General features: G+C 39.7%; 1 protein-coding gene across 3 annotated transcripts in view; it reads right to left on the bottom strand.

Annotated features, from left to right (window-relative positions):
• NCAN (neurocan) overlaps positions 1 to 15814 on the bottom strand; it is a 350580-nt gene that overhangs the window by 79569 nt on the left and 255197 nt on the right. For all 3 annotated transcript variants that reach the window (XM_075315342.1, XM_075315351.1, XM_075315359.1), the window contains one exon: positions 1534 to 2928. In XM_075315342.1, the coding sequence (XP_075171457.1) occupies positions 1534 to 2928 (1395 nt within the window). The remainder of the gene's footprint in view (positions 1 to 1533; positions 2929 to 15814) is intronic.

The raw sequence follows: 15814 nt of genomic DNA, 5'->3' as shown, positions 1-15814 counted from the left end.
ATAGCCGTGGTTGCTATGGAAACATTGTCACCTGGACATATGGTTCCACTGGTAGACTATAAGTGCTAAATGTATCTGCTGCTAGGGAGAAGAATGCTGTACTAGAAGGTTAATTGGGTTCCAGAGTTGAGAGCTATTTTTTTTATTTAACTAATCTCTTCTTTTTTATTGGACTTTATGATTAATCCTCATAAGAACATGGATCTAATAAAAAGCCTACACAAATATCTCCAAATATATAGAAACCAATATACCTGTATATTACAAAATATCTTCTACGGTACGTTGGATGTACACTCTCCCTGAGTGGCCATAAAGCTGTTTGTCATTTGTTTATTATTCTGGTTAATGAGTTATATTACAAGAATGGAAATAGTATGGAGAAGACATAAAGGATCCACTTTCATTCAGTATGATTTCTTCATCTCCTTAGTTTGCCAAGCAGAATGCAATCATACATAATAAACATAGCGTTTGCAAGTAAATGGAAGCAATTCATCAACCGTAAGTATCTATTGTGCCAGGATAAGGGAGAGGGGTAGTCATGGTGCAAGAAGCAAAATTGATGGATTCAAAAAACAATGCTCTCCCTTCAAATTTTGTCCTCCTGTAAGTGGAAGGCTAGGATAAGCACTCAGTTTGAGTGGTGTAGGAACAGCTCTTCATACAGAAATAGACTTTCATTGGTAGAAGAGTCCACGGTGCCACATCTGCATTTCTTTTGTGGAGAGCACGTATTCTTACTTATAATTCAGATCTCCCTTCTTAACCTCTAAACATGTGCAGCTCTGAATGTCAGGCCGGTTGGCCACTTTACTACATATCAGCTCCACCAAGTCCTGCACTTAAATCCAAACCTGTCCTATATACACTTCTAACTTTGATTTGAAGAGTTGAGGGTAATAAGGACAATCTGAATTATAATGTGAATTATAAGTAAAAATATGTGTGGTTGGTGGGAAAGAGAGGGGCAACAGAGGCTCAAAACCAGTAACGTCCTATCTGCCAGCAATCTTTTTGAAGTTTTTGGATTAGAAAAAAGACGTCTCAGAGGAGATCTCATTTATATGTATAAATACATGTGTGGTCAATACTGTATAAAGGACTGGCACATGACTTATTCCTTCCAAAGACAATACTAAGGACCAGGGGGCATTCATTGCGAGTGGAAGAACAGTGATTCCAGCAGCTAAATAGGAAAGGGTTCTTTACAGTTAGAGCAGTCAGACTGTGGAATGCCCTACCACAAGAGGTAGTAATGGCAGTCACTTTAACAGCTTTTAAAAAAAGGGCAGGATGATTTCCTCAGTACATAACATTGTCAGTTATAAATGACAATGACAAAATATATAATTGGTAGAGGAAGGTTGAACTAGATGGACCTAGGTCTTTTTTCAACCTATGTAACTATGTAACTAAAGCATATTCTTAAACTCCTACTTTGGGCTCCAACACTGTTTGACCTAATCCATACTGCACTTGTGTCAAAATAGCAGCATAAAGGCAGATCTAAATGTAAAATATAGAACATACCTTGTGCACTGTGGTCTTCAAACAACCATTGAGCACTGTCTTCTTCACCACTTCCCCCTTCACTCTCCTTCTCTATGGACGCTGTTTCATCCAAATCACTGCCTTCTGTGGACTCCAACAGTGAATGAAGAAAATTAGTCCTAGGATCAACAGTAGATGATTCAAAAGTACCGTTCTTAGAATTATTTTCTTCTGCTTCATAATTCATGTTGTCCAAAGATGCTTTTGACGGTTCACTGCCTAATGCTTTTACAAACTTTGTTGGTTCAGTTACTAGACTTCCTAAAAACTCTGGCGAATGCTCCTGTCTGTTTAAAATAGATGATGTTAGGGTCGCCTGTGGGTTAAATTTTTGATTAGGTTTTGATGTTTGGCTGAAAATATCCACAGTCTTATCAGTGTTTGTGCTTAAATTTATTAAAGTGGCAACTGAAACGTGGTCAGTTTCCAGAATTGAGTTAACATGTCCTGTAAGCATGGTCCAAACTTTGCTTGCATCAGTTACCATCTCAGCCTTATGCAAGGCTTCATTAGAATTTGTAGCTTCTACTCGATTGTCCGAGGCTTGACTTTCTCTGTCAGTAACCATACTGTGCATAAATGATGGTGGAGGGTTTGTACTTTTTAGAGATAAAGGAGTTGGCAGAATTACATCTGGACTTCTTTTGTCTAGCTTTTGAAGGTTACTTGTGTGAATTGTCGGGTGAGTATTTTTTTGGATGGTTTCCATTGTTTCACTCTGAAGATGGTTATCATTCTTTGAAAGATTCAGCACATCAGATTCCTGTCCTCTAAAGACCATGTCAGGAACCTTTGTTACCGTAATGTTAAAAGTATGGGTTGCATATGATTCTTTTGTTTGAGATTGGTATTTGTTCTCTTTTAAAAACATTGCTAACTTTTCAGAGAAAGTTTTCTCTCTGCCTTGCCTTTCCTGAAAATGAGTATATAGACCTATACTTTCATTCACTCTGCTATCTTCTACTGATGATGGAATTTCTACTGTTGGAAAGAAAAATTCATCTGGTAGCTGAGTTGCAAATGTTGAATACTGTGGTTTTGACATTGTGGATTTTCTTACAGTGGAATCACCTGAAAAACCATCATTGTCTTCACTAATATGAAATTTACCCTCCAATACAGTATTAGGAGATCTGGTGCCAACTGGATGCATTGATAAATGTTGGTCAATTTTTGGCTTAGGGTCTGCAGGACTTTGTTTTTCCTCTTTTTTGATAATGTTGTCTGTAACTCTTTTATTTTGTAGGGTATCTGTAGATGGTGACTGTATCAATGTTTCTTTAGATTCATGGTCTACATCATCGCTGTCATCTTGATGAACCATGTTCTTCTCTAGATGATCAGATTTCTCTGGTCTTTCCTCATCAGTTAATCCTAAAAATTAACCAGAAAAAAACGGTTTTATCCAATTTTAAACTTATACTGGAATACTACAATATATTTACTGATGTTATCATTGACACCTTCTCCTTCATAAAAGGGCTATCTGGGACTTTGCTTAACCCTAGAACGCAGCAATTCAATCTACCATAGAAAACAAATGACCTAGCAGGCCTGCGAGGCCCCAGGTATGTGTACTAGGGTTAATTTATGATACAGGGCTAAAAACATTCAGGCAGATAGTTGCTTACCACCTGCTTTTTTTTCCTGGTACTGATCCCTGCAAGCTCAGAGCAGATACAGACTGTTCCTGCAGGTGACTCTGCTGCTTTATTTTATTTCACATCAACAGAGCAGCTCTTCCTCTTTTAGTCTACTCTGTGGAAACTGGCATCACTGCCGACGTCATCCTGGTTGATAACTGACTCTCCACAGTTTGGCAGCTGGCTCCCCGTTGCCTATCAGTATGACTTCAACATAGACAGCATGACAAAAGAGCAGAACATAAGAGAAGAAACTGCTCTCTTGATGCAATATCCCCACAAACTGCTGAATCGCCGGCATGAATAACCTGTAACCACTCTGTGCCAGCAGAGATTGGCGCCGGGTAGAACAGGCAGGTAATTAGCAACTACCTGCTTGTTTTGCCTGGTGCTGATTCCTGACAGTACAGAGCGGATACAGACTGTTCCTGCCGGTGAGTCTGCTGCTTCATTTTATCTCACATTAACAGAGCAGCTCTTAAGCTGGTGTCACACTAAACGACAGCGACAACGACGTCGCTGTTACGTCACCATTTTCGGTGACGTAACAGCGACCTTGTAAGTCGCTGTTATGATCGCTGCTTAGCTGTCAAACACAGCAGAAGCAGCGATCATAAGGTCGCTGTGCTACATGTTCAGAGAGCAGGGAGCCGCGCTTAGCGCTGGCTCCTTGCTCTCCTGCAGCACACATCGGGTTAATTAACCCGATGTGTGCTGCAGCTACATGTCACAGTGCAGAGAGCAGGGAGCCGCGCGCACTGCTTAGCGCTGGCTCCTTGCTCTCCTTGCTACAGTATACATCGGGTTAATTACCCGATGCATACTGCAGCCACATGTCACAGTGCAGGAGCCGGCACTGGCAGCAAGAGCGGAGGCTGGTAACCAGCGTAAACATCGGGTAACTAGGGAAAGGTCTTCCCTTGGTTACCCGATGTTTACGCTGGTTACAGCTTACCGCAGCTGCCAGTGCCGGCTCCTGATCGCTTCATTTCGTCGCTCTCTCGCTGTCACACACAGCGATGTGTGTGTCACAGCGGGAGAGTGACGACCAAAAAATGAAGCTGGACATTCAGCAACGACCGGCGACCTCACAGCAGGGGCCAGGTCGTTGCTGGATGTCACACACAGCGACAGCGACGGGACGTCGCTGCAACGTCACAGAAAATGGTGACGTAGCAGCGACGTCGTTGTCGTCGTCGTTATGTGTGACACCAGCTTTACTCTTTCAGCCTACTCTGTGAAAGCGGGCGTCACTGCCGACGTCATCCTGATTGACAACTGGCTCTCCACAGTTAGCAACTAGGCAACGGGGAGCCAGCTCTCAATCAGCATGATTTCATCATAGACAGCTTGTCAAAAGACCAGAATGGAAGAGAAGAAACTACTCTGTTGATGCAATGTCCCCACAAACTGCTGAATCGCCGGCAGGAACAATCTGTGACCACTCTGTGCCGGCATAGATTAGCGATGGGCAGAACAGGCAGGTAATTAGCAACTACCTGCTTGTAAGTTCTTAGTACCATAAAAAAAAATTTGCAAAGTCCCGGATTACCCCTTTAAGAACTGTTTACTATACTGTTGCTTACCATATGTAACAAATGTAACGTTCGATGATCTTTTGCTGAAAGCTCTGTTGCTAGACATCACATAGTTACAAATTACACATATAGATTTTCACGACAAGGATTTGTATTGAGAATATTAATAGGAAACACTGAAGTGTTGGCAGGATAACTAAAATAATGGATATACTTCAGTGAGATAGCTAAAGGAGTTTGGATGAAAGATGTAATGATAATGCACTGCTACATCTGTAAACATCAATAAACCAATAACATCCAAAAGGCAACAAAAAACACCTATCGACCATAATTACAACTCTCCCAGATGTCAAATTTAGGTGCAATATGAGCTGTCTACTGGGAGACTTTTATTGGAAACTTACTGGCAAAATGTATATAATTTCACACAAGTACGTACTGTATATGTCACCCAAATTACTACAGAACACATCCTCTCGCCACTGTCCCTTTATTATTTTATCTGTATAACGTTCACCTGTCAAATGACATTTTCTCTGACATAAAAGCCATATTGCATATAGGTTTTAAAAATCAACCTTGCATTTGGAAATACTGTACATTATTATACAGGATAGAAGTTAAGATAGAAAAACAGGAGGGCAAGAGTAGTTTAAATGTAAAAAAGTATATACACATGTGTATTTACGTGCTGTACTTTTTTATCGTGGAATAAATTCTTATATACTTTTTTGCATTTAAACCACTCTTGCCCTCCTGTTTTACTACATTATTTTTAGTGGTTTGCAACTACTGAACATAGATGACCATACAGGTCTTTCCATATGTTACCATTAATGCTTTTTAGCATGATATACCCTTGAATTTATTTTCTTACTAGCTCCTATGGATATTTCTGCATACTTAGGATAGAAGTTAAATACAATTTAACCATTTTTTAATAATCTTTTCTTCATTGAATTGGTCGGTGGTTGACCTCCACCTTGCTATGCACCCCAATTTGGGATGTATTCCATCTGTCTGGATTTTGGCGGTTGGTGACTGTTCACATTAAGTCATCAGGCTTTGTCCACAGGCTATTTACTTCATGCAGCATTTGCTTGGACCTGTCCCGCCCACAGCCATGACTCAGTCATGTGTACGGGATTGAAATAGACCAGGTGAGTGCTGCTAAGAGCAGTTCTACTGTTCATATGTGAGGCCGTATGGCACATTTTATAAAAATATTTTAGTGTAGGACTGCTTCAAATGAGATTTGCCGTGACGTGGCGAAGCAGCTCAAGAAATTGCAATTTTTTGCCAAAAATCTCAAAATTTTTAAAATAAGTACAGTTTGGAATGTTTGGTGCCGCAGTGCACATTTGGTGCTGGCTTTTTGTTTTTTCTTCATTGAATTGGTCGGTGGTTGACCTCCACCTTGCTATGCACCCCAATTTGGGATGTATTCCATCTGTCTGGATTTTGGCGGTTGGTGACTGTTCACATTAAGTCATCAGGCTTTGTCCACAGGCTATTTACTTCATGCAGCATTTGCTTGGACCTGTCCCGCCCACAGCCATGACTCAGTCATGGGTACGGGATTGAAATAGACCAGGTGAGTGCTGCTAAGAGCAGTTCTACTGTTCATATGTGAGGCCGTATGGCACATTTTATAAAAATATTTTAGTGTAGGACTGCTTCAAATGAGATTTGCCGTGACGTGGCGAAGCAGCTCAAGAAATTGCAATTTTTTGCCAAAAATCTCAAAATTTTTAAAATAAGTACAGTTTGGAATGTTTGGTGCCGCAGTGCACATTTGGTGCTGGCTTTTTGTTTTTTCTTCATTGAATTGGTCGGTGGTTGACCTCCACCTTGCTATGCACCCCAATTTGGGATGTATTCCATCTGTCTGGATTTTGGCGGTTGGTGACTGTTCACATTAAGTCATCAGGCTTTGTCCACAGGCTATTTACTTCATGCAGCATTTGCTTGGACCTGTCCCGCCCACAGCCATGACTCAGTCATGGGTATGGGATTGAAATAGACCAGGTGAGTGCTGCTAAGAGCAGTTCTACTGTTCATATGTGAGGCCGTATGGCACATTTTATAAAAATATTTTAGTGTAGGACTGCTTCAAATGAGATTTGCCGTGACGTGGCGAAGCAGCTCAAGAAATTGCAATTTTTTGCCAAAAATCTCAAAATTTTTAAAATAAGTACAGTTTGGAATGTTTGGTGCCGCAGTGCACATTTGGTGCTGGCTTTTTGTTTTTTCTTCATTGAATTGGTCGGTGGTTGACCTCCACCTTGCTATGCACCCCAATTTGGGATGTATTCCATCTGTCTGGATTTTGGCGGTTGGTGACTGTTCACATTAAGTCATCAGGCTTTGTCCACAGGCTATTTACTTCATGCAGCATTTGCTTGGACCTGTCCCGCCCACAGCCATGACTCAGTCATGGGTACGGGATTGAAATAGACCAGGTGAGTGCTGCTAAGAGCAGTTCTACTGTTCATATGTGAGGCCGTATGGCACATTTTATAAAAATATTTTAGTGTAGGACTGCTTCAAATGAGATTTGCCGTGACGTGGCGAAGCAGCTCAAGAAATTGCAATTTTTTGCCAAAAATCTCAAAATTTTTAAAATAAGTACAGTTTGGAATGTTTGGTGCCGCAGTGCACATTTGGTGCTGGCTTTTTGTTTTTTCTTCATTGAATTGGTCGGTGGTTGACCTCCACCTTGCTATGCACCCCAATTTGGGATGTATTCCATCTGTCTGGATTTTGGCGGTTGGTGACTGTTCACATTAAGTCATCAGGCTTTGTCCACAGGCTATTTACTTCATGCAGCATTTGCTTGGACCTGTCCCGCCCACAGCCATGACTCAGTCATGGGTACGGGATTGAAATAGACCAGGTGAGTGCTGCTAAGAGCAGTTCTACTGTTCATATGTGAGGCCGTATGGCACATTTTATAAAAATATTTTAGTGTAGGACTGCTTCAAATGAGATTTGCCGTGACGTGGCGAAGCAGCTCAAGAAATTGCAATTTTTTGCCAAAAATCTCAAAATTTTTAAAATAAGTACAGTTTGGAATGTTTGGTGCCGCAGTGCACATTTGGTGCTGGCTTTTTGTTTTTTCTTCATTGAATTGGTCGGTGGTTGACCTCCACCTTGCTATGCACCCCAATTTGGGATGTATTCCATCTGTCTGGATTTTGGCGGTTGGTGACTGTTCACATTAAGTCATCAGGCTTTGTCCACAGGCTATTTACTTCATGCAGCATTTGCTTGGACCTGTCCCGCCCACAGCCATGACTCAGTCATGGGTACGGGATTGAAATAGACCAGGTGAGTGCTGCTAAGAGCAGTTCTACTGTTCATATGTGAGGCCGTATGGCACATTTTATAAAAATATTTTAGTGTAGGACTGCTTCAAATGAGATTTGCCGTGACGTGGCGAAGCAGCTCAAGAAATTGCAATTTTTTGCCAAAAATCTCAAAATTTTTAAAATAAGTACAGTTTGGAATGTTTGGTGCCGCAGTGCACATTTGGTGCTGGCTTTTTGTTTTTTCTTCATTGAATTGGTCGGTGGTTGACCTCCACCTTGCTATGCACCCCAATTTGGGATGTATTCCATCTGTCTGGATTTTGGCGGTTGGTGACTGTTCACATTAAGTCATCAGGCTTTGTCCACAGGCTATTTACTTCATGCAGCATTTGCTTGGACCTGTCCCGCCCACAGCCATGACTCAGTCATGGGTACGGGATTGAAATAGACCAGGTGAGTGCTGCTAAGAGCAGTTCTACTGTTCATATGTGAGGCCGTATGGCACATTTTATAAAAATATTTTAGTGTAGGACTGCTTCAAATGAGATTTGCCGTGACGTGGCGAAGCAGCTCAAGAAATTGCAATTTTTTGCCAAAAATCTCAAAATTTTTAAAATAAGTACAGTTTGGAATGTTTGGTGCCGCAGTGCACATTTGGTGCTGGCTTTTTGTTTTTTCTTCATAAAAGCCATATTGCATATAGGTTTTAAAAATCAACCTTGCATTTGGAAATACTGTACATTATTATACAGGATAGAAGTTAAGATAGAAAAACAGGAGGGCAAGAGTAGTTTAAATGCAAAAAAGTATATACACATGTGTATTTACGTGCTGTACTTTTTTATCGTGGAATAAATTCTTATATACTTTTTTGCATTTAAACCACTCTTGCCCTCCTGTTTTACTACATTATTTTTAGTGGTTTGCAACTACTGAACATAGATGACCATACAGGTCTTTCCATATGTTACCATTAATGCTTTTTAGCATGATATACCCTTGAATTTATTTTCTTACTAGCTCCTATGGATATTTCTGCATACTTAGGATAGAAGTTAAATACAATTTAACCATTTTTTAATAATCTTAGACTGTAAAAAAAAAATTTATAACTATACTTTTTTTTAGTTTGTTCATATATTGATTAAATTAAGAAACAAAATAGAAATGAGGCAAATACATCAAATTCATATTCAGGGTTAAACGGATTTGCCCAAGTTAGAAAACCCAACCCATATTCATGTGCCCTTTATAGTGTCAGACTGGGGTGGTAGGGGTCTACCAGTAACTGACTATGGGGGCCTACTGATCAACTTCATGTAAATATTACATCCATAAATTTAGCTATGCTTCTATACAATAATATACTGAGTAGTTTGTGAAATTATGAGATGCTTCCTTTGTCTGTACATACAGAAACAAGTATATTGGGCCAACTACTGATTATGTTGGTGGGTAAGTGACATATTTCAGCAAAGGGGCCCATCAGAGGATTCTCCTGTTCTCCTGTGGGCCAGTGTGAGCCTGGCCCTTTACCATGTACACTTTGCCCTGCTACTCTGTACTAAGGAACTGTGATGCTTGACATCACGGAGTAGGGATACTACTCACTAGCTGGCGTTAAATGGAATACTGGGCACTATGTGGCGAGGTATGAATTTTTTTTCACTAGATGGCACTGAAATCACTAGCGTACAGAGCGAGCAGAGAGAAAGTCAGACAAGCAGGGATCAGAAACCAGGAGGATACGGCAACACACAGGGAGCAGGCAGAAACAAGGTCAAGATACAGGCCGAGGGTCAGGATACCAGGAGGTAAAGGGGGGTAGGCAAAGCAGAGTTAGTAACACTCCACGGTTGAGTAGCCAAGATCAGAACCAGACACAAACAGGAGCTGAAAACACTTACTATAGAACCAGGCAAAACAACTGGCGTTGTTGCGGGCGAGCATGCTTACTGATAAAGCAGAGCAATTACCCGGAATGAGGAGCATGTGAGCAAACCCCTCCCAGCACCAGCAATGGTCCCAGTGCAGAGAAGCAACCCATCCATAGGAGTGCAAAACAGCCGAGCTTCTCAAGGCAAAAGGCTCTGCACGGAGAAGCATAACAGCATGTCACAGAACACAAGATGCAGCGCAAATCGGAACTGTGACAAGAACTACATACTTTAAATGGGCCACTGTATAATAAGGATATTCTACTTTCAATGTCTCCAGACGTAAGGGGAGATATATGAAAACAGTGTGACCTTTTCAGACACATAAATACAAAGGGGAAATGCGGGACCACAACTTACTATAGATCTTTTTCCATTTAATTCAGCTGCTTTTTTATCTTTATGACAACAATCAAAATGGGTGAATGTGTTTGACAGAATTCATAAACTGTAATCGAAACATGTCATAAAACTGCTCAACTTCAAAGATTTCATACGATGACTTTTCAGGCTCTCCCATCCTACCAGATAAGACAGATAGCAGCTTTGTGACTTTGCGAATTGAAGACTGAAGATTTATTAGTGTCACATAGATATTGCTCCAAGCTGCCCTTTTTCAGAACATGTCTGTCATTCCAACTTGTTTTCTTTGGTTCAAAATATTATGATTGATTCTTCCAAAATCTATACCATAAACTGTCCACACTGTCTATATTGCTCAAATGTGCAAATAAATCAAGTGAAACAAGTGTAAATGTAGATACTGAAAAATGTTATACTCTTATGCATTTATATTTTTGTATCTGATGTCCGTGGATGCCTCTTGGAATTTTATTATGGCATACTGTTCTCAGTGAAATGTTGTCTAGTAGTAACTCCTTCTTTATGAAAACACTCAATAACCCTTTACATTTAGGAGGCCTACCAGAATAAAATGAAAAAAATATTTATTTTATATTTTTTTAAAAAAAAGTCTGGTCCTACGTTTTGGTTATTATTATTATTGTCAGATACATTTTATGTAGATTTATTTCACCATCTACAAAAATATCTATATCCTACAGTACCTAGCTTAAGTGTGGCTATGTGGAAATCTTGGATACGGTGGTGGGAAGAGGTGATGATAGGCGAGTAGAGAAGGGGATCTTGTGATGATTGAAGGTTACGTGCAGGTAAGTACCAGGATACTAGGTCACAGATGTAAGGAGGAGACAGGTTGTGGATGGTTAGGGTTTTGAACTGGAGTCGTTGGGCAATGGGAAGCAAGTGAAGGGATTGGCAGAGAGGAGAGGTCGGGAAGTAGTGGGGGACAGGTGGATTAAGTGGGGAAGCATATTGTAGGAATAGATTGTAGGGGTGCAAGACTGTTAGAAGAGTGGCCAGAGAGCAGGAGGTTGCAATAGTCCAGGCGGGAGATAATAAGGCCATGCACTAGGGTTTTTGCAGCTTCTTGGAAAGGAATGTTCGAATTCAGGAAATATTTTTGAGTTGGAAGTGGCAGGAGGTGAAGAAGGCTTGGTTGTGTGGCTTGAAAGAGATAGCAGAGTCTAGAGTTACTACCAGGCAGCGACCACGTGGTACTGGGGAAAGTGAGCAGCCATTGACTTTGATGGATATGTCAGGTGGGGTGGTAGAGTGAGGAGGAGGAAAGTTAATGAATTCTGTTTTGTCCATGTTCAGTTTCAGAAATCGAGCAGAGAAAAAGGATGAAATAGCGGACAGACATTGTGGGATTTTGGTTAGTAGGGAGGTGATGTCAGGTCCAAAGAGGTAGATCTGCGTATCATCAGCATAGAGGTGATATTATGTACATTGCTAAATCCACCCCGATAAGTTTTATGGATAAAAACAGATTATTGCAGATAAACATATAGAAACAGTGAAGCAGCATGCACTATTCTGACTCCAAAACATGGGCATATACAAAACTAGATAGAAATTGATGATGAAACTGCATGGAATTTCCTTGGCTACAAATACTGGTTATTTCATATTATTATATTAAATAAAATATGTGAAGCAGCAAAATATTTTTTGGGTTGTCGGTGGAAAGTACAAGGATGTCTATATAGGGGGTGAATAACCAGAATGCGTAAATTACTAATTTGACTTGTACAAACAATATAAATATATCAAAATGAAATGTTGTACAACTCTGCTTAGTACCACCTCACTAATGTCATAAATAGGACATATCTTTAATAATCTTCCAAAACTGTCAAGGTTTAAAGAGGTTCGTTAGTAAAGTTGTGCCAAAATTCTGGTTTATTTTGCTTTTTAGATATTCTTTTTCTTTGTGTCTTATTCAAGTTTCCATCGGTGCCTTTTTTTAAGTCTATTTTAGATGTGTTCAACTGATTTCTTTTTAAGTGCTCCACTGTGGATGAAGTTTAGATTTTCCAGATGTTTTTGACTGATTCATGATTTGTGACTTTTTGAAAAGTTTTGCACAAATGCACTACAGTCATGTCATGGAATGACTTTATGTAAGCCGGATATTTTTGCTACACTTTTAGTTATTTTTTTTTAGCTAAAAAGTTACAAAAAAAGTTAAAACAAAAATAAAAAAACATTTTTGACTTTGCACAAAAAATGCTACTTGTTCCATTTTGAAGAATTTGGCACAAACAACAACACAGGACAGAAAAAGAAAAGTGACTTAAAGAGAAAATAAAAAAAATGATTTGGGGTTGTTTTTTTTACATGATCAGCCTTAGTTTATAAATAATATATTAACCCTTTCACGCCAGAGCCTGTTTTTACCTTTAAAACTGGGACAATATTTTTAAATACTGACCAGTGTCTCTTTATGAGGTTTTAACTCTGGAATTATTCAACAGATCCCAGTGATTCTAGAAAATGGACTTTTCTTAAGAAAAATCCGCACCCTCTGGCAGAATACCGCACCTGTGGCAAAAACCATGGTAAAACCACACCCGGGTTTTTGCCGCGATTTCCTGCGGTTTTGCCATGGTTTTCCACGGGTTTTTGCAGCAAATCCACATGAAATCCGCGGTAGAATCTGCGGTAAATTCGCAGCGTGCTCACATAGCCTTAAGACTGCTTTACACGCTGCGATATCGTTACCGATATCACTAGCATGCGTACCCGCCCCTATCGGTTGTGCGTCACGGTCAAATCGCTTCCTGTGGCGCACAACATCACTCAGACCCATCACACGCACTTACCTGCCTAGCGACGTCGCTGTGACCGGCGAACCGCCTCCTTTCTAAGGGGGCGGTTTGTTTGGCGTCACAGCGACGTCACTAAGCGGGCGCCCAATAGAAGCAGAGGGGCGGAGATGAGCGGGACGTAGCATCCCGCCCACCTCCTTCCTTCCGCATTGCCGGCGGCCACAGGTAAGGTGAGGTTCCTCGTTCCTGTGGTGTCACACATAGCGATGTGTGCTGCCGCAGGAACGACGAACTTCATCGTACACGCAGCAGCAACGATAATTGGGAATAGGGAGGCATGTCACCAATTAGCGATTTTGTACGTTTTTCGAAAGATGCAAAATCGCTCATAGGTGTCACACGCAACGACATCGCTAAAGCGGCCGGATGTGCATCACAAATTCCCTGACCCCAACGAGATCGCTTGAGCGATGTCATAGCGTGTAAAGTGGCCTTAAGACTGTTTTTTTCATGACACGTACTTCATGTTAGTGTTCAATTTTACTTGATATTATTTGCGTTTATTTATAAAAAAAAGCAAATTTTATCCAAAAATGTTAAAAATATTGTTATTTTTGAACTTAGAATTTTTATGTCTTTAAATCAGATAGTTAAGCCACATAAAATAGTCAATGAATAACATTTAACACGTCTACTTTACATCAGCATCATTTTTGAAACATTTTTTTATGAAGTTAGAAAGGTTAAAGGTTTATCAGCAATTTCTAATTTTTCCATCAAACTTTACAAAACCATTTTTTTTAGGGACCACATCACATTTAGGGTGACTTTAAGGAGCCTATCTAACAGAAAATACCCAAAAGTGACACCATTCTAAAAACTACACCACTGACTCTGCTCAAAACTACATTCCAGAAATGTACTAAACCTTTAGGTGCTTCACAGTAATTAAAGTAATGTGGATAGAAAATATGAAAATTTGACTTTTTCCAACAAAAATGTTTCTTTAACCTCATATTTTATATTTTCAAGGGTAACAGGAAAAAATGGCCCATACAATTTCTTGTTTCTACTGAGTACAAAAATACTCCATGTCGAACTTGTGTCTGATGCCTATAGAATTCCAAAACCTTCTTACCTCCCCAAGGAGATCTCAAGGGATATAATCGTCACCTTCTCCTCTCTCTACGTAAGGAATAAATTGCTGTCACTAACGAGAAACTCAATGAAACTCCCTAGACCTTTCGACTCTATCTCATTATTCAAAGACCTTTGTAAGTCAACTTTACAAGCTAGGAAACTTTTTAAGGACTTCACAAAAGAACTTATCAACAGTGGAATAAAATATAAATGGTCACAGTCTGCAACCATCAAGCTATGTTTAAACAACAAGTCCTTTTTTGTTTCATCACCGGAGGAAGGATTTCAGTTACTTCAATGCTTTAACATAAACATTGATCAGAATGACCATCATATCTACTCCACGTAATAATTCTTTTAACATAGTCTCTGATCAGTTGTAGTCTGAAAATAGGGATCTTGATCTTAGGAGTTTTTAACTGAAAAGAATACTAAATCTTTCAGCCCTACTGGATCTACCATTTATAAGGCTACTGTAGGATTACAATGGATACTCCACCACTAACTTTATACTTTGGAACTACTACTCTTTTCTTGGAACATCTGTTAGTATGTCTTTGTTTAATGGTAGACTAAGAACCTTAATTCAAGATCTGCTCGTTTCACCTAAAGGCCGAACTCTTTCCCCCCAGACTTGAGGTTTAATCGCGACCTGGGCAAGCATAGTAAACATCGTGAGCTAAATATTGCTTTATATGTATTATTAACCTGACTTTTTATCCCCTTCTAGCTGTTGACCTTTCTCCAAGGAATATATTATACTATACTCTACCTTTAACAAGTTATATTCAAGACTTTACATAATCCTCCGCTACTAAATCTACGCATTAATATTTAGCACGACTTATCCAAGAACTGAATTATAATGTAATTGAAGATGTTTAGATGCTTGTCATCTTTCCCTTTTTAAGGGATTTCCCTCTCCTTCCTGCTCTTTACCTCTTCCCCAATAAATATTTCCTTCCCTACCTTTCTCTTTTCCTTCCTCTTCTCCCTTATGTTTCAGCTTCTTATGTGTTAAATGTTTATGTACAATATGAGTAAGTAACTAGGTTATGGCAAGCTTTTAATTGTTATTTATGGTAATGTACTGTATTGTATTGTATATACCATTATGTTCAAATTATCCTATAAAAATATTTTAAAACAAAAAAAAAAATACTCCAAGGGGTGGCAAAAAACTAGTGGCTGAGAGCGCGGCAGGGCTCAGAACGGAAGGAGCACCATTTGACTTTTTTAGTGCAAAATTGGCTGGAATAGATAGCGGACCCCATTTCGCTTTGTAGAGTCCCTGATATACCTAAACAGTGGAAATTCCCAAGTAATCACATTTTCGAAACTAGATCCCTCAACAAATTTATCTAGATGGGTGGTGAGCACCTTAAACCCACAGGTGTTTTACAGAATGTTATAATGTTGAGCCGTAGAAATGAGAGATATTTTTCCCACAAAAATATTGTTTTAGCCCCTAATTTTACATTTTCTCAAGGGTAACAGGAGAAAATGCACCATAAAATTCATTGTGCAATCTATTTTGACTTCGCCGATAATCCA

This window comes from Anomaloglossus baeobatrachus, chromosome 1, assembly GCF_048569485.1.
Source record: "Anomaloglossus baeobatrachus isolate aAnoBae1 chromosome 1, aAnoBae1.hap1, whole genome shotgun sequence".
Lineage (NCBI taxonomy): Eukaryota > Metazoa > Chordata > Amphibia > Anura > Aromobatidae > Anomaloglossus > Anomaloglossus baeobatrachus.
Note: the sequence above shows the minus strand (reverse complement) of the source record. Positions and strands in the feature narration are given on the sequence as shown.